This window comes from Lepidochelys olivacea (genome assembly GCF_965140295.1).
Source record: "Lepidochelys olivacea isolate rLepOli2 genome assembly, chromosome: 1".
NCBI classification, from domain to species: Eukaryota; Metazoa; Chordata; order Testudines; family Cheloniidae; genus Lepidochelys; species Lepidochelys olivacea.
In genome coordinates, this window is record NC_140411.1 from 28,321,693 (window position 1) to 28,347,653 (window position 25,961).

Here is a 25,961-nt window from a genome sequence, read left to right on the forward strand (position 1 = left end):
ACTCCTTTAGAAATAGCTTAAAGGCTTAAATACTTGACTCTGAAAAGTTAAAGTTACTTTTTGCCTGTCCAGTCACTGTCCTTGTATGGTCCTTGGTGGCACCTTAATATTACAGGTGCTGGGTATGTTAGTAACATACCGTTACATCTGCATTCCTTTAAAGTGCCTGCCAAGTATTTGTTTAATTTTGTCCATGCTGAAATGAAAATGAGAGCGCTGCTTAGAACAATTGTTTGAAAAACTACATGCAGTTCACACCATATGTTACTATACTGAATCCCTATTGGAAACACTTATAAAATGGACATGAAAGCCTATAATGCTGATGCCATATGGTAGGTGACTGGGGAAATATTCTGAAGGCAAGAAAAATATTAGCTATTGCTCTGTCTTAAATGTGCATGGACATGAGGGGAGAGGTTTTATTTCCTCAAGAAATGTTATAATTAAATATATTCTTTAGAAAAGCATTTTTATAAGAAGAAAGTTTGATAAACTCTTAAAAAAAATCGAGAGTTTTTTCAATTAAAACAACAACACTTTGGTTTGGGCATTCAGGGTGAAATTCAACAGAGGGGGTCCAGAAATCCCAATACAAGCCCTCAAAATAGAGCTTTCTAATATGAAGGATTAAGTGGTGCACTGGCCTGAAGCAAAAGGATGACTTTCCCCCACAGTTACCAGCTTTCCTGGATACTCTTTTTATTTACCAAAAATGGTGGTTGGGGAGAACCAAAATACAGTAATGTGAATGTTAAATACTAATGAAGGCAGAACATAATGCAAAAATGATTACCCCATTGTATATGCTGCTACAATACAAATATAGACAGTCACTCCAATCTTTTTGGAATAGGTAGAAAAATACAGCATTTCATGTATTTGTACAGTTGCAGTTAAGGATAGATTCACAAAAGTGTTCTGTTTAGTTTTTTAGGACAGCAGTTACCAAAAATATATCAGAATAAACTACTTACATCATTATTTGTGAACTTGGATGTTATCTTGTTATCTACTTCTGCATCATTAAAGAGTACATTTTTTCTGATACATGATGACATTCTGTGACACCACATACAAAGCCCAAAGGCCACAAAACACCAGGTTTTAAATATTACTTGTTCTATGACTGGAAGTAGCATACCCTGTCAAAACTAAGGCCTTGATCCTGCAAGCTGTTCCACATAGTCAGGATAGGGATGGAGGACTTTCCTGAAGGAATTTGGTATCTTTTACGTACTTCAACTGAAATGCTTGTTATTGATCTGGATTGCACAAAAAAGTGACCTTGTGCCTAATGGCACATAAACTGACTGACACTGGTGGTCTGCAGTACACGTGCTAAGCATTAAGACCTTGACCCTGAAGGCCTTAGGTCTTCAGAACTCCATTGATGCCAGTGTGAAAAGACTGCAAGAACAGTCATAGTAATTTTTCAAAACCACATTGATTTAAGACATACTAACGCCCATTAATCAGAGCGAAGAACCTATAGTTGTTGAAAGGAAACACTTCCAGATAGTAAGTCTACAGGTCCCTAGAAACATTACTAACAATCCAAGCTATATATATTGTAACTATTATCCACTGGGGATAAATTCACCCCTTCACTGAGAGCTAGCAGAAGATCTACACACTACTTAAGTCCCACCTCAGCTCCTTAAAACAGGGCTTAAATGAGATGTAAGTGGTACATAGGCATCGTGTTGGTGCTGTGATGCGTGGGGTGGATTTCACCCTTTTGAGTAGGCATTTTGATTTTCTGACGAATGATATTTGGTTGCACATGCAATTCATATATAAATATTTCCCACCCTGACACCTAAACAGTCCTTTCCTTCTCTAGATAGAGCAGAGGAGGCTTGAGAGACTTAACACAGAGATCTGGTCTGAAGGAGTTACAGAATGGGTAAAGGAGGAAGAGGAGGAAAGAGGTGTGTTATTGTTCAGAATTTATTTGTTCAGTTCATTTGAATGTGGCCCATACCGCCAAGTACAGGCTCTATCCTGATCTTTTGCTCCTAATCAGAACCCACACCCAGGAACAAAATGATTCTTGGTTCTCTCACCATTAATTGAAACCAGTCACTAAGTGCATAGTGTTCAAATCTTCAAAGGGGCTCTCTGTAGTGTTAACTAAGACTGTCACAGCAGGATAAATGATCTCTTCAACTGTCACATATGTCCCTGTTATAAAGCCAATGACTCCAATAACAGCTATAAAGATGTCTTTAAGTATCATCCACACACTTAAGTTTTCCTTGTAAAATGTGAGGATTTCAACCAAAGGTGGCAGGATCAATGCCAAAGTGCTGCTGCTTACGGCGCCAACAAAAGAAATCACCAGGTCTAGGTGAGGGATCAAGACTGCTACAGCACCTGAAAGAGATAACAAGCATTTTTTATCTTAAATTTAGCATCTTCATTAAAATAAAAGCTTGACAGCTACATAAGCCAGTGAATCACAATCTAACAAATATCGAGCAATTTACCACTCATTTTTAATTCTAATCAGTGTAGAGCCCCAGACTTTACTGACAAATAAGGATAGTCTTCAACACAAAAAGAGAGGAATGCACTTATTTCTGGGTTAGATAAGTTTCAGTGATAATGTAAAGTACCTCACTTGATTTTCAGATCCCAAAGTGAATTTGCAGGGCTGGCAGTTCAAAACATAATCTTTTTGTACATGTGGAATAAACAAAGTTTGCTTTGCAAATCATTGAGACACAAGAGATCTGAAATTGCACGGTGACACTTCTATACTCATTTTTTTCAAGAGAATGACAGGTCGAGGGGAGACAGGCTTTGCAGTGGAAGGGGAGGCTGTAAGTAGCACAGGCTATGCTAGGCAAACAAATAAACACTCACACAGAATCACCCTACAAACTACATCAAATTTGAGGCCCTGGTAAATGATATCCATATTAAAAAGTAACTTAAAAATTAACCAAAATGGACATACAACTTCCTGACCATTTGGGATCCCACGGCCACCGCAATCCCCTCTTATTTGGACATCTGTCTCTTGAAAAATATCAATCACTAAGACTGTTCAGTTTGTAAAATACCTTTGACAGGTTACCAATTTACCAGACAAAGAGTTCAGTCCAGACAAACATATTTAGAAACAGGAATGATTGAGCCTTCCAGCACCGGGTGGTTGGTCTTTGTCCCAATACTGTAAAATTCTACAAACTGATTTCATTGTTACAAAAGAATCAGGGCCTCTGATGTTTTTAATCCCTTTGTCTGGAAACTCTAACCAAGATGTTCTAGTCACGATTTAGAACCATACAAGTGTGGTAATGAATGCTTTCAGTTCTGTATTATAAAACAGTTGAGCAGAGGCTTCAATCTAATCTCCAGTGAATGGTAGGGAAAGCTGACTTTTCCTTTCACAAATGCATCTCCTTTTGGCTGGCAGAGATTAGCACAGACAGTCATGTCAGCTGCCTCCTTGGAATAGCTAAATGGAAGGAAGGGAAAGTGGAAAACCGGTATGAAAACCTCCAGCATGACAGGAATCATCCACAAAACATTTTTTGCTCTTCATTTTTATATTGCGCCACATATTTCCCAACCGCCACCTCCCTCAACTCACGCACCTACACTCAGCTTCAGTACAGTGCCTTTGCCTTCAAGAAAAATGGTAGTGGAGTAATGTTTATAGTATATGGCAATAAATAATGCAATGATTGGAATGAAAATACCTTTAGGTAGCAAGTGAGGGCAAAACCTAACTAAGTGCATACCAATATGATCTTTTCTCAGCCTGACAAGCAGCACTTTGATTTCAAACGGAACCTTACAAGTTTTGCAGACTAATATCCCAGATGTAGGCCTGTTTGGGCATATGTCTTGAATTCTGAGGACAGCTGAAATTAGAAAGGCAACTTTCTAAAATAAATGTCGTTCATGTATCACAATAAACTTGTGGCACTTACCACTGCATGATATTTGCATCACAGCAAAGACCTCAAGAAGTTTCAGAAAAGGATTAGGCTCTTTTACGATTAAGAACAGCATCTCTAGATACACTATATAACAAAGACTGGATTTATGACCCTTCAGAATATTACAGGGCTCTCCTATTATGCCACCCTATTAACAGAAGAAAGCTGCAAAGTAAATGATACAGACGTCTTGTGGCAGCTGTGGTTTGTGAATTCCACAAGGTTATAAAAGAGAATGCACTGACACTCTGTCCAGAGGGAAGTAGGGGGAAAGACAGCGGTCCTAGAGAAAACCTTAGGTTCACCCAGATACGTGGAGAAAGCTTAGACTCTGTTTTATGTTGTGATGTTATTCCGTTCACAATAAAGTCCAACACCTGAAAGTGGGTATTCGCCCTTCTATAGTATGGAGCAGATTTGGGGTGCCACCTTCTTACACACTCCGTAGATTAAAGTTTAAAAGGCTACCAATTCTCAGGCTTCTTGGCATGAAGTCATTTCTCCTGTTTAAGACTGGATGGCTTTAGTAATATGGGGTTAGGGGATCCAGTAACCCTCAATTCTGGATAGCTGTAAGAGCCAAAAGTTTTGTGTGGAGGATAAATATAATATCTACTTTAAGTGATGAGTCCAAGAGAACAGTAGAGCATGTAAGTGCAGGTGGCTTGCATACTGAAAACCACCCTGAAGTGAGTAGCTGTACAGCATATCCCATTATTCACAATGGCTGAGAACACTTAAGCTTAGTTCAGTCCCTAATTTAACTCTCTATTCCTTGTGTAGCCAAAAGTCCTATTGAAAACAATAAAGTAGGCACCTTGGGTGCACAAACAATGCAGAATTGAACGCTCAGGTCTGGACATAAGAACATAAGAATGGCCATACTGGGTCAGACCAAAGGTCCATCCAGCCTAGTATCCTGTCTGCCAACAACGACCAATGCCAGGTGCCCCAGAAGGAGTGAACCTAACAGGTAATGATCAAGTGATTCTCTCTCTCTATATTGGACAATTGGCAAGCATACTTAATAACTTAATACTTGTACCGTATTACATAACATTAAAGTTTTCAAAAACTGAAGTTGAAATGTTTGTGCTGTGTGGTAAAACTCACAGTTAATAAATTTGTTGAAGACTGATGGAGAGAGCTGCACATGGAGAGAGCTGCACATTTTATTGTCTTGCTAGTGAAATGGATGCAGTGGGAGTGCTCATTCAATATAGCTTCTTAACTTCTGTAACAGACCCCTTTCAGTGCAACAGAAGTGCTGACAATTGAACAGGGTTATTCATTACTTATATTTAATTGGAATGTTTGAAAATGTTCTTGATTAAAAAATAGTGAAAGTTTTTTTAAAGATAGAGTTTTTTAAAGATAGAAATACATGAAATTAAAATATATACATTGTAATGGTTCCTTTAGACTGGAGAAAGGCAGAAAAGGGGGTACTTTGGATTAGATTACGCTAAACCAATCCGGATTGTTTGGATCCTGGTCCTATTTTATATTAATCTCTCCTTTCCTCCAGGACAGGCAGATCTATCTGGCCAATAAAATACAAGGCTGTAAATAGACTCATCAAATATGTATAGTATAAAAACCTCTTCCTAATACACTGTGATAATCATCAGAGGGGGAAATTTACCTGCCCCTGGAAGGCCCTGATGTACAGGGGTACAGATTGAGTGGCTCCATATCCTCCATGAAGCAGGGAGATATTTTCCTTAGTGATCTCTAGGAGGAAGAGGCATGACTGCTGAAGGGGACTATCCATAGGGTCCTAAGGGTTAAGAAAGAATCCAGCTGTACACCCCAGAGCAGATAAGAAGAAAGTATAGGGACTGAGTTGTAGGGGTAATAAGCAAACGTCACATAATGGTGGCACACAGCATACTCAAGGCCTATACTGGAAGCGTCTGTCACCACTGTTATTACAGACATGTACCTGAAACCATATATTCTGCTAAAGATTTCAAATGAGAGGAAATGTAAACAGGGTGGTAAACAAATAGCATATAATTATGTTAATGAGATCAGTTAATGAGTGTATAGCACCTCAGCAATGTAATGCACCTGGAAAAACAATGATGCATGTGTTTTTAATAAACTGAGAGGAAAGAGAGTCCTTTGGTTAAGACCCTAGACTGGGACTTGGGAGATGTGGGTTCAATCCCTCCCTCTACCACAGACCTTAGATAAGTCACTTAGTCTCTCTAAACTTCAGTTCCCCATCTGAAATGTGAATAGTATTTCCTTTCTCCTGCTCTTTGTTTGTCTTGTCTAGTTACAGCATAAGCTCTTTGGATAGAGACTGTTGCTTACTCCATGCTAGGCACTTACAAACCCAATGAGCCCTGACCTTAGTTTGGGCTTCCAAATGGTACTGTAATACAAATAATTTAAAAAAAAAAACCCAATAAGAATCATTTGATTTCTACCTCTTCATAATGATTTGACATTTAATATCTTAGCATGAGATAACAGAGCAGAAACCATAAGGACTGTTTCATGCATATAGATTTGTAGATCCCAAGGTCAGAAGGGAACCATTGTGATCATCTAGTCTGGCCTCCTGCAAGTCTAATGCCGGTCCTGCTTGGTGGACCCCCGGAAGCACAAGCCTCCCCCCAGGGGGCCCCAGGCCCCTGGTTGAGAACCACTGGTCTAGCAGAAACATTTCAGAAGTGAAACACTTCATATTTAACTCTAAGCCAAATTAGAAAAGAACAGTTTAGCCAAATAGATCTGTGGAAACAGATCTGTGGAAACAGATCTGTGGAAACAAGTTACAGTTAACTAACTGGACATTCATCCAATAGTTCAAATTCCCACATAGCCACTCTGAACAGGAATAGGACATAATTTTTCATTTACACTGCTAAACATTCTGTTTTCTGTGTCCTGCGGCTTTAAATGTTGGCAGTCTCCATACATTTTGCAGGGACAACTATATGGCGGCTGACATTTTGTTTCAGTTCAGATGCAGAATGTTACACAATAAGCACCTACATTCTCTCCCTTAGAGATACTACATTAGTCCTTTCTTTGTTGTTTGCCTTAATCTGAAATAAAAGCCACCTAGGCTGAAAATTACATATTTTAACCTTTTTGTATGAGAACACTGTATTTTGGGACTTGTAAAGCTATCCATATTTCCAGTGTGGGTGTTTTAAATAGATCCAGTATCACATTTTTATATAGTTTAAACTGTTCTTTTGCTAGCTTGGCTTTTTTAAATGAGAAATGTTTTGACTCCATCTTTTTTCATTTCTGCTTTGGAAAAGTGGTAAGAATGAAATCTGTAATCATACTGATGGGAAAAGCAGCTAATACAAAATTCTTTAAATGAAAACACAATCTCAACAGGATTTTAACTCAATACCTTTAAAATAAAAAGCAAGAAGTTTTGTCTTTATAGCATCTATGGTGAAGATTTTCAAAAGCCCCACCAATTTTCAGTGGGATTTGTGGTCCTAAATCCATTAGGCACTTTAAAAAAATCTCTTCCTATAGGACTTCCAAAATAGCATTTACAGGGATGGGAGTAATCCCATACTAATGCACAACAGACATATAATGAGGATGACTAAGCATAAAAATGAATATAGGAGCAAGCATATTTCTGAGGCTCTGTCTACATAGGGATTTTAGCAACTCTTGTAGCTGCACCATCCAAATTGCTACAAAGACAGTTTAAATTCATTTAGCATGATATGCACCAGTACAATTTAGCCTTCTTTCTAGCTACAGCAAATCATTTTGCACTAGTGTAAACTGTCTCTTCAGTAAGGGTGTTCATTATGCAGTTACCCTTGTGGCTAAAATGCCACTGCAGACAAGGGCTTGGTTCACACCAAGATTCCCACATATGCAACATTTAATGATCAAACATAATTTACTGAAGTTTGGTTCAGCAAAAACACGTTAAACCCATGACAATGAAAGATAATTTTCCCAAATGTAGTTTTATATTTTACCATGAATATTGCAAGGGCACCAGTTTAAATTATTTAACTATGCATTGTCGTAGTTATTAGGTCTATGGAGAAAACACAAGAGAATAAGTTCTACGAGTTGGATGGTCGTGGCTATACCCAAAATTCCCCAAGTAGATTCCTTGAATGATGGTAATGCCCTTTTTTCTAACCTGGCTTAAGTCACTTTTGTGACTTTCAGCATAGGAATGTACTAGGAATAGAAGGGACTTATATAACGAGCTACGTTTACAAACATTTAAAGGGACACTCTCAAATCAGATAAAGAATTTATTCTAAAGCTAGAAAAAATCAGGAAGATCACAACCGACATGTGGAGAACTTTGTGGGATGCCCAGGGGTACTAAGATATTCACTAGCCTAAGTACTGGAGACAGCCTCACAAAGATGCCTGACATAGGCTTGAGTATTCAAAGTACAGCTAGCTGGGATCATGGTTCTGTGACTGATGTGCTTGACAGAAGAGCAGATTCAGGAAGTTTACAAATTAGGCTTTTTTTCTTACTCTACAAAAAGGAAAGTAACCAGTAGAAACATTCCTTTAGGTTGTCTGCAGAGACACGCTTCAAAAGTTTGCATCCATGGTTCTTCCTGCCATTTCACAAATGTTAAAATTTTATATTGCTATACTGCCTTCCAGATACCAAAAAAAACCCCAATCCTGAAAATGCATCCATGCAAGTGGACCACCCATGCCCACGGAGAGTCTCACTGAAGTCAAGGGGATTCCATTCAGGCACAGGGGTATGGCTGTGTGAACGCAGTTGCAAGGTTAGGGCCAAAGATCAGAAATAAAGGAAAATCACTATTTTATAGAAATGATAATATATTTAGAAAGTCACTGCAGTCACACATCTATTATATTTCTCTTAAAATATAAAACCAAACACACAATAAATATATCTAACCGGTCACCAAGAAGACAATTTAGGTTTCATTTTGACCAAACCTAACTATCAGAATTTAGCATTTCAATAAAAGCTCTTCTTTTTTAAAGGAATAATACTCCCTTACAGTCTTTACAACTCAAAATGTTGCCACATTATAGGTTCATCTGGGTACATCTCACCAAATCAATCCCCTGTCATTGAAGGGGCCTTGGACATTGGCACACCTTGATGTCTTCTATTCTTTGCCTGCGGCACACAATAATTTGATCTCCAGAGGGCTGTGATACTTTAATCTAATCCAGATTACTGGGCTCAGTGCAGTGATAACTAGGTAGTGGTTTATGACGTGCAGGAGGTCAGACTGGATGATCTGGGTGATGGCTTCTGGCCTTAAACTCTGTGATGCTCTAATACGTAAACTAGAATGTGAAACTGAGCAGAAACCAATTATTAACCTGAAGTGAAACTGATTAATCTATTTGTATTGTCCAAGCTGAGTGTGCAAATAGTAAATAAAATCATTACTGGTCAAGACTAAAATATTTTTAACTTTTAATAATTTATGGAGTTATTCACACAGTAAATATCTTTAAGCAGGGGTTTAACATGTGAATTTTAAATAGAACACATGCCAATAAGCAACAGTGATTAAGAAAATCCTTGCTTCTGAAGACAGGCACTAATTATCATAGGGCTTGGGGTTTTTTTCTGTTTATTTGTTTTAACTCATCTTAGGTACATTCATTAGATGATTTCTTTAAGTCCTATTCTGATTTAAATCTTGGGCAAATAACAATTGATTAAATCCAAATTTCTTAAACTATATTTTTACAAGTATCAATGCAGTCTCAAAAGCAAAACTGATAAAGAATAAAGCAGGAAATCTATTGCAAGCACACTACACAAGGTAACAAACGCTACTTACATACTTGCGAGAAAAAGAGATAAGACTAGCAACTAGGACAACCACACACATCATATTGTTCTGTATTATTCCCAGTGGAGTAAAGAACGCTTTCATCATTATCTTTCAGCAACATACTGTAGGCTGAGAGAGACTGAAATTGCTCTAACTCTACCCTTCACTTGCCTTCACACTGCTACCCACTGTTTTTGATTGATTTATCCTATGTTAACAGGATTCATTCAGGTCAAGCAAGAGCAGATAGAGTAAATGTCACTGTTAATCTTTCATAGTGAGAAGTAAACAAGGACACCCTACACCCAAGCAACAAAAACTTTGTAACCCTCATAATAGTCTGTTCCCTGAACCAGTGCACTAGTCCCTTTCTCTGTGCACACTATTATATGAGGGACTGTAAAAAGGTGGGGATGAGTGTATTTTAATAAACAAAGAGTATATAAAGTTTTGCACCAAGGACCTTTCAGAAGGTGGATAAATATCACTGCTCCGTATTCCAGATGAGACAATTAGGTGGTAAATGATTTGTCCACTTTGACAGCAACTAGATGGAGGAGTCAAGGCCAGAATTTTCAAATCCAGGTGCCAAAAGTTAGGCATGCCAAGATCCTGCACCCACAAGTTCTATGAAACCCCCATTGGATGAGTTTCCTACTACTTGCACTAGGAGTCATCATCTCTCTAGCTGCCTGTGCTGTGTTTGAGTATTTAAGAGGCAGAAGTAGTAAAACCTTGGATTTCTGGGGTTTACACAGACCTTCTGCAGATATCCCTGGCTTGGAAGCCAGAGGGAGTTTTTAAGACTGGCTCAGGGAAGTAGTTAAGTTGGGTGCACAGGGCTCTAGACTGGGAGTTGGATAAAAGGAGCCCAATTTCCAGAGATGCTGTGTGTGGGCACTTGCCACTGACGTCAAGGGAGCAACAAATGCTCAGCTTCCTACAGTAGGGCTGCTTATGCAACATGAAATAACTGGATTCAGGAAGGTAGGGAAGACCCCCTCACGTTTGGCCATCCTCCCCATCTGAGAAGAGGGAGGATTCAGCTTCTATCTACTAGAATAGAAGCCTTCATGTGTCTTCTGGGATGTGTGCATGTGTGTTCGTGGATGTTCCTCCATAACAGAGCCATGATAAGGGCTGTGGCTGGGAGGGCCCTCCCCCCATGCATAGACCTCTGAAGGGTGGTGCTGACTGTGGCCCCATAAGGCAGCATGTTTCAGAGATAACAACCATTCAGAAGAGTGTGCCAGCTCACACCTCTTAAAGCTACCGTGTCATGCTGTCTGCAGACTCAGGAAATAAAGACTGCACCAGTTACACTCAGGGCATATCTTCAGGTTTTTCTTTGCAACATTGAGAACTAGAAACTCATTTTAAAATGAAAGTTGAGATTCTGATGTGACTGTTTGACTCCAGGAATTGGGGCCCTAGCCATGTGCCTATGCCCTATGTACTTGACCTAACTGCTTCCCTGAGCCAACCTCAATAAAAAAACCCTAACTGGCTTCCACACCAGGGAAGTCTGTAAAAGGTCTGTGCAAAGCCTGGAACCTCAAGTTTTTATTAATTCTGCCTCTTAGATACTAAGCTCAAGCACAGCCTGGGTAGCTAGAGAAAGATGGTTCTTAACAGTGCAGGCTGCAAGAAAAACTCTTATCCTGATTGGTTTCATGCAACTAGTGTGTGTAACTAGATGCTTAACATAGCCCACTGTGAAATATGAGCAAATGTTTCACATTTCACTTGACTGCATTCTGTGTGTTCTCATCTCACATATGGTTGGACTGTCTTCTGTGAACTTCAGCACTGTAGATTAATTTGACTCTGTAGCAAAATTCTTTCAGTGTTGCTATTGTCACTTTAAATTAAGAATCCATCTAGGCATACTTAAGTGAGATCATTTTAAATGACTGCTATATGCAACTAGAATCAATATCACAAAGCAAGCTATAAAATGCATTATTAATTGAGTCTAAATAGATAATGTTACAGCTATACAGAGTATGGACACTGCTCCATAAACCAGTAACTCACCTCTTAGAAACCCAATTCTATGAGACCCATAAAAAGTTTGAATTAACACACACACAAAATATGCCATCCTACGCTCTGGATTTCCCAGTGCATCTGATAGAAGAATTGGGGCCTAATCCTAAAAGCACCTATCAATAGGACCACTCATGAGTAAAATTACTCATGTGTAAGTGTCTGCAGGATGAAGCTCTGAGATCATAAACTTTTCAGGACAGTGCGAAGCTCAGTTAGGAAGCCATTTGCAATGTAACAACAACTTTACTCAAATCACAAACTCATGAACCATATATATCCTATTCTTAATTACCAGTTGATGGTGCTCTTCAGATTTACTATCTATATACATACAGACGTATACATAGACACTATTTTTCTATGAAACGCTGGTAACAATTTTTATCTGGGCCACTCAAAGACTTTTTATAAAGTATTACCAAAGTGTTTTAAAAAGTTGCAATGTGCCATTCATGCTTGTTACTACGAAAGCCCCACAGCACGTTGTAAATTCATTGATTACAGTACACTCCTGTTTATCTGAAACCCCATTATCCAGACCTCCGCATTCTCCAAATCCCTTTCTTGTCCCCAGCATGAGGTACATACTACAGAGGGCATGTATCTCATGCTGTGGGACAAGAAAGGGATTTGGAGAATCTGGAGGTTCAGATAATAGAGCAGAGACCCCTAGCCAGGACTGCGAGGAGGAGAATAAGCCCCCTGCTACAGAGGAAGCCACCCACTGCTGAATGGTTCCTGCCCTCTCTCTTATCCAAACTCCCAATTATCTGAATAAAATCCACGTCCTCCAGGCCATTCGGATAATGGGGAGTATATTGTGATTGATATTTCTGAACTGTGGCCCCTCATGTCTACTCAGTGTTTTATTAACACGCAATATAGAGATGGAAGATATAGATGAGAAAGTTTAACTGAATAAATACACACATAAAACTACACCTACATTTTGCTTTAAGATTTGATCATATTCTGCTTGTTAGTCACTCTTCAGAGTGAGCAAAAAATATAACTGTAAATGTAAAATTCAAATTTAAGTTACTACTCAACTTTAATATTAACTACTAAACTTTAGTCCATAAATACTGTATGTGTGTGGGAGAACCAGTGCCAAAGACATGTCCAGTAGAAGTTATAATTATGATTCTTCATCCCTCAAGCTTCTTGCATTATCATTTCATAACCAAATTCTACATTCCTCTAAAGATAATTAAAAGGAGCAAATCATGAAGATAAAAATCAAAAATATTTTTCTGTGCAGGCCTTTCACCAGCAGTAGAGCCCATCAGGTTGCCAAAAATTACATTAATTGCTCTAGATTATTTATTTTCTTTAATTACCTCTTTAGTTCTATAATTTATTTAATAAGAGATTAAGGAGAATAATAAACAAGGATATTAAATTATAGAGCAAGGAGGTTCTCTTGAGTAACTAAGCTTTCTGCTCTCTCATTAAAAGTCTTTAACCTGTGTTTGTCTTTTTTATGTGCTGCTGTTCCCAATAGAATGGACACATTAATCTGGTAGAACATAGCCTATCAAACAGTAAGTGTGCTCAAAACTGACACAGAATAGTGCAATGACAGGAAGAATGATACAGGGCTCTACCTAATGCATTTTTCAACTGCATTTGTGCGGTAAAGCCTCCTCTGGGTTTATATCCTATTCCTAAAGAGCAGGAAGGCTTCAACCAGCATCTGCAGGAGACCGGCACTGCAGGGGCACTAGCCTGGACCCAGTGGTCTATACCAGATCAAGGAAGGATGCAGTGAATACAGCCCAGCAGGGCTGACAATAGTACTCCAGGGGAACCAGTCTGAGGGCTAAGTGCTGTATCTCAGAGCCATGAAGACTCTCAAAGGTAGTGTCAAGGTTCCTCCCCCACTCTGAACTCTAGGGTACAGATGTGGGGACCTGCATGAAAACCTCCTAAGCTTACTTTTACCAGCTTAGGTTAAAACTTCCCCAAAGTACAAATTAATTTTATCCTTTGTCCTTGGAATATCCACTGCCACCACCAAAATCTAACTGGGTTTACTGGGAAACGTAGTAAACCCAACCCCCCCCCCCAAAATCCTCCCAACCCTTTCACCCCACTTCCTGGGAAAGGTTTGGTAAAAATCCTCACCAATTTGCATAGGTGACCACAGACCCAAACCCTTGGATCTGAGAACAATGAAAAAGCATTCAGTTTTCTTACAAGAAGACTTTTAATAGAAATAGAAGTAAATAGAAGTAAAGGAATCACCTCTGTAAAATCAGGATGGTAGATACCTTACAGGGTAATTAGATTCAAAACAGAGAATCCCTCTAGGCAAAACCTTAAGTTACAAAAAAGACACACAGTCAGAAATAGTCATTCTATTCAGCATAATTCTTTTCTCAGCCATTTAAAGAAATCATAATCTAACACATACCTAGCTAGATTACTAACTAAAGTTCTAAGACTCCATTCCTGGTCTATCCCCGGCAAAAGCAGCATATAGACAGACAGAGACCCTTTGTTTCTCTCCCTCCTCCCAGCTTTTGAAAGTATCTTGTCTCCTCATTGGTCATTTTGGTCAGGTGCCAGTGAGGTTACCTTTAGCTTCTTAACCCTTTACAGGTGAGAGGAGCTTTCCCCTGGCCAGGAGGGATTTTAAAGGGGTTTACCCTTCCCTTTATATTTATGACAGGTAGCTAGGGTGAACAGATAGCAAGTGTGAAAAATTGGGACAGGGGGTAGGGGGTAATAGGAGCCTATATAAGAAAAAGACCCCAAAATGAGGACCGTTCCTATAAAATCGAAACATCTGGTCACCCTAAAAGTAGCCCAGAAAGAGGGTGGAAACAGGGGCGCAGGCTGAAGAGAAGCCCTTAAGGACAGAAGAACTTTTTTGTTTGTTGGGACTTTTAGCTGGGCTTTTGCCTCACTAGAAGGGGTTAAGTTTTGATTGACTTGGCTAGAGGGTTAAGCCACTCCTGCACAAGTTGGTGTCTGGGAAGACGAGGAGACCAACCACAGAGGAGGGAAACTAAAGCAGGGCATGCTTGCTGTGCCATGCTCAGCCAACAGGGAGCACTACAGAGCAGCCACACCTCAAGACAAGTTAGTAGCAGAAGTGGGGTCACAAGACCACGCTTCCATCAAGGAGGGATTATGGGACAGAGAGATAGAGATGCCTTCTTTGCCTGGGGAACATTCATCTTCCCAGGCTGGTGTACCAGGGGGTGAGGGGGAGGCAGGATGGGTATGGTGAAGCCTTTAACAAAAGTGTGGAAGACATTCTGCATCTGCTCATGGTGCAACAATAAGAGAGAGGCAGGCAATCTTCCTGCAATTTCTGGAGGATTAACAAAAGCAGCAGTGGCAGGATGTACCCCAGCACTGGCCAGTGAGAAAAATCTTGGTGTGCTTTAGGGACAGGAAGGTGAGGCACATAAAGATGGTTTGCCCCTTGTACAAGAGAGAGAGCAGCTCCTCAGGGCTCATATGCTTTCCCTATGGGAAGATGAAACATATTAAGAGACTGTCCCACTAAGAGCTTGAACTTTGGGGAAAAGGACTGTAGCAATGAAGTGATTAGAGACCCCAGAAATAAGGAGCAGAAATTGAGCTTCAAGACACACCTGAGACAGATGGAGGCAGAAAGGAACTGATTTAAAGAACAACTGATCCACAGACAGGAAGCAAAAAGGGGTCTGGAGAATGAGATTTCTACCCTCTACCAGCAGCTCTGTAGAAAGACTTAGGGCCATGAACACAGAGAAAAACTGTGCTGATAAAGGGGTGAACACAGAAGGGCTGGAAAGGACAGTCTCTGTAATCTTGGCAGCCCTGGGTGTGGTAGACAAAAAAAGGCCTATGCAATATTGGAGTGTACAACTGTGAAAATCCTGGTTTTGGTGCAAGAAAAGCACCAGAAGGAGGTTCTCCCGCAGAGGGACCGGCTAAAAAGAAATCTGGAAGAGATGCACGCAGGCCATAAAGCAGGAGCTGACCAGCTTCAGAATGGGCAAGGAGAATCAGTGTGTGGAACTAGCTGTCTTGGAGGAAGCCAAAAAACAAACCCTTAAAGAAAAAAGGAGCTGGCGGCTGGGAAACAAACAAAAGAAAGTCAGTCCAAGTAATGCTGCTGGAAGATAATGTGGAGGGATTGTAACTCAAGCTTTCACTATGGAGAAACTGTGCTGGGGGAGAGAGAGGTTAATCTCAGAAGTTGTCTACCACCCCTGTAGCTGGGTAAGAAAGCAGACTGTCCTAGCTCAGCAGATGAAATAGTAGATATTGTAGAACCTACCTTAGGGGTAGGAAGGCTCTAGGGAGCGAGGACTTGTCAGAGTGACTGGCTTGTTTATGGGGAAATGGGCCAACCACACCTGTGTCAGAATTAATTAGCTGCTTCCTAGCCTGAGGGAGTGGGACTAAGGAGGACCAAGTGATAGATTAATGGACACCTAGGTCTAATAACAGGACTGAGAGTGAGATCAGTCTGGAGTTGGAATCATAAAGACTCTCATAGGTAGTCCAGAAAGGGGCTGGGACGAGAGCCCAGAGGGCATGCTGAAGAGAAGCCCTGAAGGACCTTTTTGTTTGTGGGCACTTTTTAGTTGGACTTCTGCTATACGGGAAGGGGTTAAGTTTTGCTTGCAACTTGGCCAGAAGGCTAAGCCACATCTCCAGCACAGACTAGTGTCTGGGAAGGCAAGATCATCAACATCAGGGAGGGAAACTGAGGCAGGAAGTGCCAGCCATGCCTTGCTCTGCCCTATAGTACCCCAACAGAACAAGTGCTGCTGGGCAACACTTCTGCCATTGACCACATTTCTCTCTGCTACCAATCATTTACTCTCTCAGAATTGTCCCAAACCTTTGTGTTCCCTTCATTCTGACCAGGAGTTGAGGGAACAAGTTAGACTCTTTCTTCTTTATGCCCATGCCTCTTTTCCTAAGCTTTCTACAAGCAAAGAGATGTGTATATGAAAAAAATTACATGAATGGTGCCGTAAAATAGCAGAATGCGTATATACCTTGAAGACCACCTCTTGAGTGAGGGGAAATGAGGGTGAGAGCTAGGAAGGGAAAAGTAAAAGGGTAGCAGAAAGGCAGCGAGGAGAGATGAGAAAGCAAGGAAAATATAAAAGAAGAGAATATGGAAGGAGGAATACAGACAAAGGGGAAGAGTCCTAAACTGAACTCCCATAATAACAGAAGGGGTAGGTGTGGAAGGGAAAAATAATCACGCTAATAGCCATAGTTTTATTACTCCTTTTCTGTGCTGGACGATAAAGTTTAAACCCCTCAGTGCCAACTGTCAATAAGTTCACTGTCATGTAACAGCATCTCCTGACAAACTCACTACACCTAACACATTGCTGACATAGTATTTATCGATAAAGAATGTTGTGTAAGGTGTTGAATGAAAGCTTATATCATCCTGGTCATCATAAGCATTGTGAGAGATATGTGTGAGTGTTACTCAAGAGTTGTATGTATGTACTAAAACAATGTTTAAACAACGTAAGCAGGATAGATAAACAGTTTTTCTCACACAAAGGACTGTTGATTTACCTGTCTGCCTAGGTCTCTGAGGTAAATCTAGCAGTGTGTAAGTCAACACAAAAAAGCTTTATTTGCATATCAACAGCAAAAGCACTTTAACAGGAGAATGAGAGACAAAATGGCGTCGGCACACCAAAGAAGAAACAGCAAGGGAGAAGAACTGTGTCTGGCGGTACACTTCACAGAGATACATTTCAACTGTTTTCTGGACTACAGTAGAACCTCAAAGCTATGAGCGGCAGAGTTACGGACTGACCAGTCAACTGGACACTTTGTGAAACCGGAAGTAACCAATCGGGCAGCAGCAGAGACCAAATAAAACCAAGCAAATACTGTATTGAGCCTGAATTGCATCTTAAAGGTAGGTACATCTGGGCTGCCTGAACCCTACCCCACACCCATGCATGGGGCAGCCACTTACAGCTACAGTAAGAGATGAAGACGCTGGGGCTACCAGCCCAAGGTAGCCAGAGCCAGCAGAGCAGGAGCAGCACTGGGGTCTGTGCTGTTTTCAAACCCCTCCCGCCCTCGGCCGGGAGGGGGATGGCTGTTCTCTCTCTTTCTCACACACACACAACCAGAGGTGAAAGTAAGCCGGTCTGGTCCGGTCCGGCGTACCGGCAAGAGCCAGTACGCCGTGCCGCACCAGACCGGCTTCCACAGCGGTGATTTAATGGGCCAGGGCTCCAGCCGCTGCGGTGGAGCCTGCTGGTGCTACCCCACGCAGCGGCAGGGCTCTGGTGGTGATTTAACGGGCCAGGGGCTCCGGCCGCTCTGGGGAGCCCCGGGACCTTTAAAGCGCCGCCCAAGCCCCACTGCTGGAGCCCCGGGGTAGCGGCGGCACGGCTCCCGCGGTGATTTAAAGGGCCCTGAGCTCCCAGCCGCCTCTGCAGCTGGTAGCTCCAGGGTGATTTAAAGGCCCTGGGGCTCCCAGCCACAGCCAGAGTCGGGGGAGTCTTTAAATCCTGATTTAAAGGCCCCAGTTCTTCCGGATGAGGCCACACGTCTTCCGGTTGAGGCCATGCCCCAGCTCAGGACTCTGGAGTACCAGTAAGTCCTTTAAGTTACTTTCACCCCTGCACACAACCTTCACCCTGCCCCCCGGGAGGGGAATACGCTGGAAAGAAGCTGCCTGCCAGAGCTGAGGAAGGAGCTCAGCTGCTCCTGAAACCTGGCCTGGAGTATCAGCTGCTGGTTCTGGAGCCTGAACTGCACTTTGTTCAGAGTTCTGAATATTTCAGAGTTACAGAAACCCTCCATTCCCCAGAGGTCCATAACTCTGAGGTTCTACTGTATAAGAAAGGGGAAAGGGAATCTCATGGGGGGTCTTTCAATGGGGGAGCAAATAGGACAGAACTTTTTGTATCCATGAAAGCTGGATCCTGGCCCAGTTGCTGGAGATGCTGGGTAGTTGCTTTAGGTGAGAAACTGAACTTGGGGAAAGATTTTAGCCTGCTAAAATTATGTTTAGTCTCCTAGAAGCATGTTATACTTTTGTTTTATTTCTAATCATATCTGTTTCTAGTACCCTTACTTAGTATCACTTGAATCTTTGTTAATAAACTTCTCTTTGTTTTATCATAAGTATGATTTCTTAGTTGAATCAAGTAAGCTGGTGTGTACACTGTCCCTTTGGAGACAGCAGACTTGGTAATTACTGAGAGTGTCCAGTCACAGGGGCTGGATATCACAGGGGAATGCTCTTGAAGGTGGCTGAGGGAGTGGGGTGCACCAAGTGTTCCCTGCGAGGTAAAGTAAAGGCTGGCAGAGTTCTGAGAAGTCTGTCTGGGGTGGCTAACAGACTGGGCTAACAGCTCCCTGTCACCCAGTCTAGCACCAGAAAAATCTCTCTCAGGGAGACAGGGGGATAATAAGGTAACCTGCAGCCGTGGGCAGCGCAAGAAAGTGTCACAAGAGCATGTTCCTATTTCATGACAAAACATTTTGCTTCCTGGACTCTTAACAGAGAGCCAAAAGCCTGCCACAGAGAGAAAGGAAGCCAAGACATTTAGCAAGGGAGATTTAAAAGAGGAGCTTGGTGTAGCAGATTCTTGTAATGATAGAAATAGTGACTTTTAGAAGTTGGTTACAATTGCTGTTTTGATCTCATCACTCTTTGCTTAATATAAATTAAGCATTATAATAAGAAAATTCACAAAGCTGCTTTATGATTCTACAGTGTGCAGCTGGTAGCTTCAAGAAAGCTCAGGAAACAATACAGAATTTTCATTTTCCTTTATGCTTTCTGTACTAGTGCATTTCATAGAATTTCAAAAGTTAGTTTTCAAAGTGTGCCATGATTTTTCAGTCTTGTGCTTTTGAACCGCTGTTCATAGTTTTATACAAAAAAGAATTGTGTCTAGAAGACACCAGATCTCTGCCTAGCCTTGTCTACACTGGAAAAATTGGTACCTTCTTCACAGTAACTGGTACCACTGGTGGTAGCAACTGTGAAAGAACTGGTGTCAACACAATTCAAGTGTTTACCATGGTATTATATGGAAGAGATTCTTGCATATTTACTTCTTTGTTAATGAAGAACAACATGTTCAGGTTGTTTAATTTTGAAAAGAAAGGTACTGAAGCACTTTATGCCATCTTTTGCCAAAGCTGTGAAACCCAATCCTTACATATTGCTTTAATAAGAGTATATGAAAGTCACACAATTAATGTTAATATAGGATTTGCATTAGGGAAAAGACATTGCATTTTAATAAAACATGAAATATACTTAGTTTTCACCTCCCAGAAAGGCATTAGATACAGAATGAATGAAGGAAAGTTGTACAAATTATACTTTGCCTCACAGCAATATCTGTAAAAGTGAAGATACATTGATCGAGTAACTGAATTGTGAGTAAAAAGAAAAGGAGTACTTGTGGCACCTTAGAGACTAACAAATTTATTTGTGCATAAGCTTTCGTGAGCTAAAGCTCACTTGTGAGTGTTGCTTTCAGCTGAAAGTCAATTCCTACTTATGTAGAAAGGGTATGTCTACACTGCAATCACAGGGTGCGATTGCACTTTATGTAGACATACCTGAACTAGCTATAATCTAGCTAGCTCAGGTCCCAGTAGCAGTGAAGCCGTGGTAACATGGGCTGTACAAGTTCACCTGAAACCCTGGGTAATTGCTCAGAAGGCTTGTCCATGCTGCTGTAGCTTCATTACTACCGGTACCCAAAGTAGCTATTACATTCCATGACTTCAGTGTAGATAGACCCGTAAGTGTAATGCAATGTGACAGCGCTTTGTTTTCAGTGATCCAACACTCAGAGAACAGAATCTATATTTGCACCAGCAGTTCTTCTAAGCTCTCAGCAAGTTATTCACTCAGCAACTCTCCTGTCTGCAATTTTACTGTGCATCTTTCTGGTTACACAGCATCACTGCTGGATCTAATGTTGTTTATATGCTAGTGTTTTGTTTGTTTCGTAGTTTTTATCTAGAGTGCTAAAGAGATAGTTGAAAAGGAGACTAATGTAGACTATCAAAGGATGGAGTTGTAATAGGATTGCCAATCCTCCAGGATTGTTCTGGAATCTCTAGTAATTAAAGATGTCACATGATGAAACCTCCAGGAATGTGTCCTGCCAAAATTGGCAATTCTACATTCTAATCAGCTTTGTCTATAAAATGCCAATGTTAATTAAGATAAATCTTTTACTTTTTAAATCTAAGCTATTTATAGCCTAGCAGATTACTGCTAAATAGCTACTCAAGATAAAAAGAAAAGGAGTACTTGTGGCACCTTAGAGACCAACAAATTTATTTGAGCATAAGCTTTCGTGAGCTACAGCTCACTTCATCGGATGCACGTAGCTCACGAAAGCTTATGCTCAAATAAATTTGTTAGTCTCTAAGGTGCCACAAGGACTCCTTTTCTTTTTGCGAATACAGACTAACACGGCTGCTACTCTGAAACCTACTCAAGATACTTTCCACTAATCTGCATGTTAAGATTTTGAGATAAAGATATCTGAGCTTTTCAAGATGGTTTGATCCCCATCATATTCATGGCAGTCAGGTCACCTGAAACATTAAGTAATTGCCTCATAAGTGTTTTCCTCTCAAAAAACTGAATTTCACGTAATCGCAAGCAACTTTGTAAGTGACCTAGTGATCAGGGAGATTCCTGCTCCTTTTAAACAAAGAAGTGAGGGGACTGGGACTTTGGCACCTAATTCCAATTGAATTTCAAAGAGCTGCTGAGTGCCAAACTCCTTCAGGCCTCTTTGAAAATTCCAGCTGAAGAGGTGGGTCTCTAAGGTGCCACAAGTACTCCTTTTCTTTTTGCGAATACAGACTAACACGGCTGTTACTCTGAAACCTGATTTAGCAGGCTCTCTCAATCTGACAGTTAGGAATGAATCAGAATTCCCACATGCAATGCACCAAGCCAATATTCACACAAGAGATCAGAATCTGGCACTAAGGGAGCTAAGAGAAGAGTTATACAGATGTCATCTCTAGGGTCCTGCATTCTAAGGAAATTCAGTAACTGTTCCTACCCCCACTAACCTCACTCCTTGTTTCACACAACATGTTCACTCTTTTTAGGTTTCAAAGTAGCAGCCGTGTTAGTCTGTATCCGCAAAAGGAACAGGAGTACTTGTGGCACCTTAGAGACTCTAAGGTGCCACAAGTTCTCCTGTTCTTTTCACTCTTTTTAGACAGTTTTCAATACCATTCTATTTCTTTCCAAGACTCTTCCTGGTGCATCAAAATAGGAGAACAGAAGCAGCTTTAGAGACTTCATTCACCTAAGCAACCATTAAGTTCCAATGGTTCTTTAAATCATAAAATAACTTCTGAATCTATGGAGATAGTCAGACATATAGAGTCCTCTTCCTTTAGAGGCTTCTGAATCCATCTCTCCTGTTACATACCAATCCTCTGCTCCCCACAACAAGACCTGTTAAATATTTAAAATTGGAGACATTGGATCCCCTACATATAATGGCTGTTTTATGCATTTTCCCCCACATCATTAAAACTGTATCCCAGTGTGGATAGCAATTTGGAGGGACACAACCCGAGTAAGGAATAGAGACCTTAGTCTATTTATTATCCCTGTTCTATTGTAACAATTGTATTTTAAATTAGAGAAAAATTTTGTCCTCTTAAAACCTGTAAAATTTGTAAGCACTAATACATCACCATGTATGTATACATTTGGGAATGTGTATTGAGATTCTGTCCAGCTCCTGATTCAATTCAGTAACGGATTCTGTACTATTCACACAGGTTGTCCATGGAATTCAATCACAAAAAAGCACAGACTGGATTTAAATGAGCTAATTCCATGTTTCTTGAATACTTCAATCTCTCCCTTTCTTGGGGATTTTGTCAAAAAGAAACAGGCAAGCTCTGCTGAAAAATTAAAGTCCACTTATTTAAGCCTTTGAGAAAATATAGAAATGCTTCCCAAAGCTGCCAGTACATACCTTAGAACCATCAAAAGGGCAGATCTTACTTTTATTCTACCCATTAAGACTTGCATGACTGACAGTCTTGCAGCAACCAACTACGTGAGTGTTAAAAAAGATTGAAAAAGTAACGTGATTCTCAGGATATTTGTGTAACTAATCACTGAAGGATTTGTTGAAGTAGAATGAACTGTACACACTGTGGCAAGACTGGGAAATACTAGAACTGGAAGGTTTCAGAGTAGCAGCCATGTTAGGTTAGTTTTAAAAATATCCCAATTAAATTCCATGTGAAGTAATTACAACAATTTTTTTCTAATCTTAATTTAACCAAAATATTTTGCAGTATTGTATTGTCATAGCTCTGGAATTCAGGAATGTCCTACTCCCAGTACTAAGGGCCTGCTCCAGCACACATTGCAGTCTGTAAAGGCTTTTCCATTGACTTCAATGGGAGTGGGAGCAGGCCCAAGTCAACACACATTAAAACTAAGCAATTGCAGACATACAAACACTTAAGGGATTTTGAGCTTTGGCACTAATTAGATACACAAATGCTAGGGTGGTAAACAGGTCCTGGTATCAAACATTTGAAAGGAAGGTGAAGAGTCTCATTTAAGTCAAATACGACTGTGACATGCAGGAGTTGAGGGTGAAACTATCTGCAGTCCAACTTGCGATGATTTGGTATTATTGCTCTGAAATCCTTACCTGGCCTAATAGTGAATTTCTCTGACAACTTCTTTTTAAATAGAGTTATTTAAGTTAAGCACCAATGTTGACACAAGAACAGATGGATATAAACTGGCCATCAATAAGTTTAGGCTTGAAGTTAGATGAAGGCTTTTAATCATCAGAGGAGTGAAGTTCTGGGACAGTTTCCAAGGGGAGTAATGGAGGCAAAAAATCTCAGTGGCTTCAAGACTGAGCTTGCTAAATTTATGGAGAGTATGTTATGATAGGACCGCCTATGATGGCACGTAGCTGATCTGCGACTGCTAGTAACAAATATCTCCAACGGACAGAGATAGAGAGAACTCTGAGTTACTATAGAGAATTCTCTCTCAGGTGTCTGGCTGCTGGGTCTTCCCCACATGCTGAGGGTCTAACTTGATGGCCATATTTGGGGTCAGAAAGGAATTTTCCCCCAGCTCAGATTAGTGTAGACCCTGGGTGGTTTTCGCCTTCTTCTGCAGATAATTCTGTTAGTCTTTAAGGTGCCACCGGACTCCTCGTTTTTTTGTGGATAGAGACTAACACGGCTACCCCTCTGATAAATTTTTTGTTAACTGATATAGATTTTGTCATATTAAAGTTAAAAATGTTCATAAATATTAATAAAAATATATCGGTTCTGATGGTACAAGATTAGACTGTGATGAACATGTCCTCTCAGATCAGCTGATTATATAAACAAACCACTACTAGTGGCTAGTGCTGGATCAAGTGCATGTTGAAAAGCAGAGAATTGTTACATTTTAGTGTCTTTATAGTTTTATGTCTAGTTGACTAAGGAATTATTTATGTGTGAGAATTCCTTATTATTATCTTCATATGGTAGCTAAAAGAGGTGGTTGATTGGTTGATTGAGCCCTAGCTTGGTAGCTTGGCCATCATCATAGGCTTTCGTAGTCTATAGGCCCAAATTCAAGGTGAAAATTTGTGACGACAATCTTGTACAGTGAATTTTGTGAGGATACACGTTTGAAATTTTTGGACATTATCCCTCTGTCTGTATCCGTATCTGTGTTTACTATATATATATATGCCATCCCTTTGTCTTCATCAGCCTGTTATACCTTGTGTGCTTGAGTTTTGATTCAGTGATAAGGATAATAACCTGTCTGTTTCATTTTGTGTTCTTAATTAGTATTACTTCGTTTTAAGTCTTTTCAGCATTTGTGTACCATTCGGCATTTGTGTACATGTGTACAGTAGAAGATTTCAAATGTAGATAAGCTACTTATTTACAGCAGACTATTTCAAGTGTGGATATGCTACATATTGATCAGATAGATCACTATGAAGAGGAGATTTGAAAGTGGTGCAAGCAAGAGACGGCGAAAACAACTGAGGGAAGCAGCAGCTAAGAGCTCAAAGCCAATAATTTCATTTCTCAAATCACTGGAAAACACACCTTACCCCAACAAACAATGCTACAGATAATGAAAACTCTGCAACTGCAACAGGCGATATTTCAATGCCAATATCTGAACATGAAGACAGTAGTCAAGAAGGAGATGTGCCAACAGTAACAGATGCAGCAGAAGATCCTGTGTATGATCAAGAAACTCAACAGCTGGGGACGTATGCAGTATTCTTCCCTCCTCCTGCAGATCCTACTACTGCTAGCAAAAGCAGCAGCTTCTGCCTATCTTCATGCAGCCATGTATAACTTAACGAAAAGCGGTTCCAAGACAACAAAAGCTTTTAAAAAAAATCCAGAAGATGATAGTTTACTCACTTGAGTGCTCATTTTTCTAAAAAGTAACACTAGTTAATAAAATGTGATGAACTGCACTCTAACTGCATGCAATTCCCATCCATGTCAGTGGGATTTCTGCATAGCTGAAGACTGCAGAACTGGGCTCTTATCTTATTTAAAAAAACTCAGATATTATGAAGCTCTTTGATAGGGACCATATGATTTGCAGTATAGCCTGGTTTATTATTATGTGTATTAATGGAAGAGTTTCAAATTTTGCTCTGATTTTAGATGTAATGTTAATTTAAATTGATGGTTTTCAAGGCATAAATTCTAGATTTTCCCATTGTATCTGTCACAGGTAGGCCAACCCCCTTAGCCCAGTGGCTGTATTTGGTCACAAGCCTGTCCGACCCCTTTTCGCCCCAATAAGAAGCTATGTTGCAGGAAAAAAATTCCCTGATTCATTTCTCCCTTTCTGAGCCTACCAGAAAGGGGTCAGAGTCTGGAGGAATGAATACCACTGACAGACTGTTTTAAAAAAGACTAATGACGGCTGTGTAAATTAAAGCATGGAGATTAGGGGAAAAAAACATACTGTTGCTTTTAAAGGCTTGGGTCAGGAGAAGTCAGGGTGGGGACAAGAGAGATGGCTCAGTTAATGTGGAAAACTTTGAATATAAGAATAGCCATACTGGGTCAGACCTAAGGTCCCTCTAGCCCAGTATCCTGTCTTCCGACAGTGGCAAATGCC

General features: G+C 40.5%; 1 protein-coding gene across 1 annotated transcript in view; it reads right to left on the reverse strand.

Moving 5' to 3' along the window:
* Window positions 1–663: 663 nt before the first annotated feature.
* Window positions 664–25,961, reverse strand: part of SLC36A4 (solute carrier family 36 member 4) — a 244,769-nt gene continuing 219,471 nt past the window's right edge. The window contains exon 11 of the mRNA XM_084626197.1: window positions 664–2,379. Within this exon, the coding sequence (XP_084482323.1) occupies window positions 2,072–2,379 (308 nt within the window). The 3' untranslated portion in view covers window positions 664–2,071. The remainder of the gene's footprint in view (window positions 2,380–25,961) is intronic.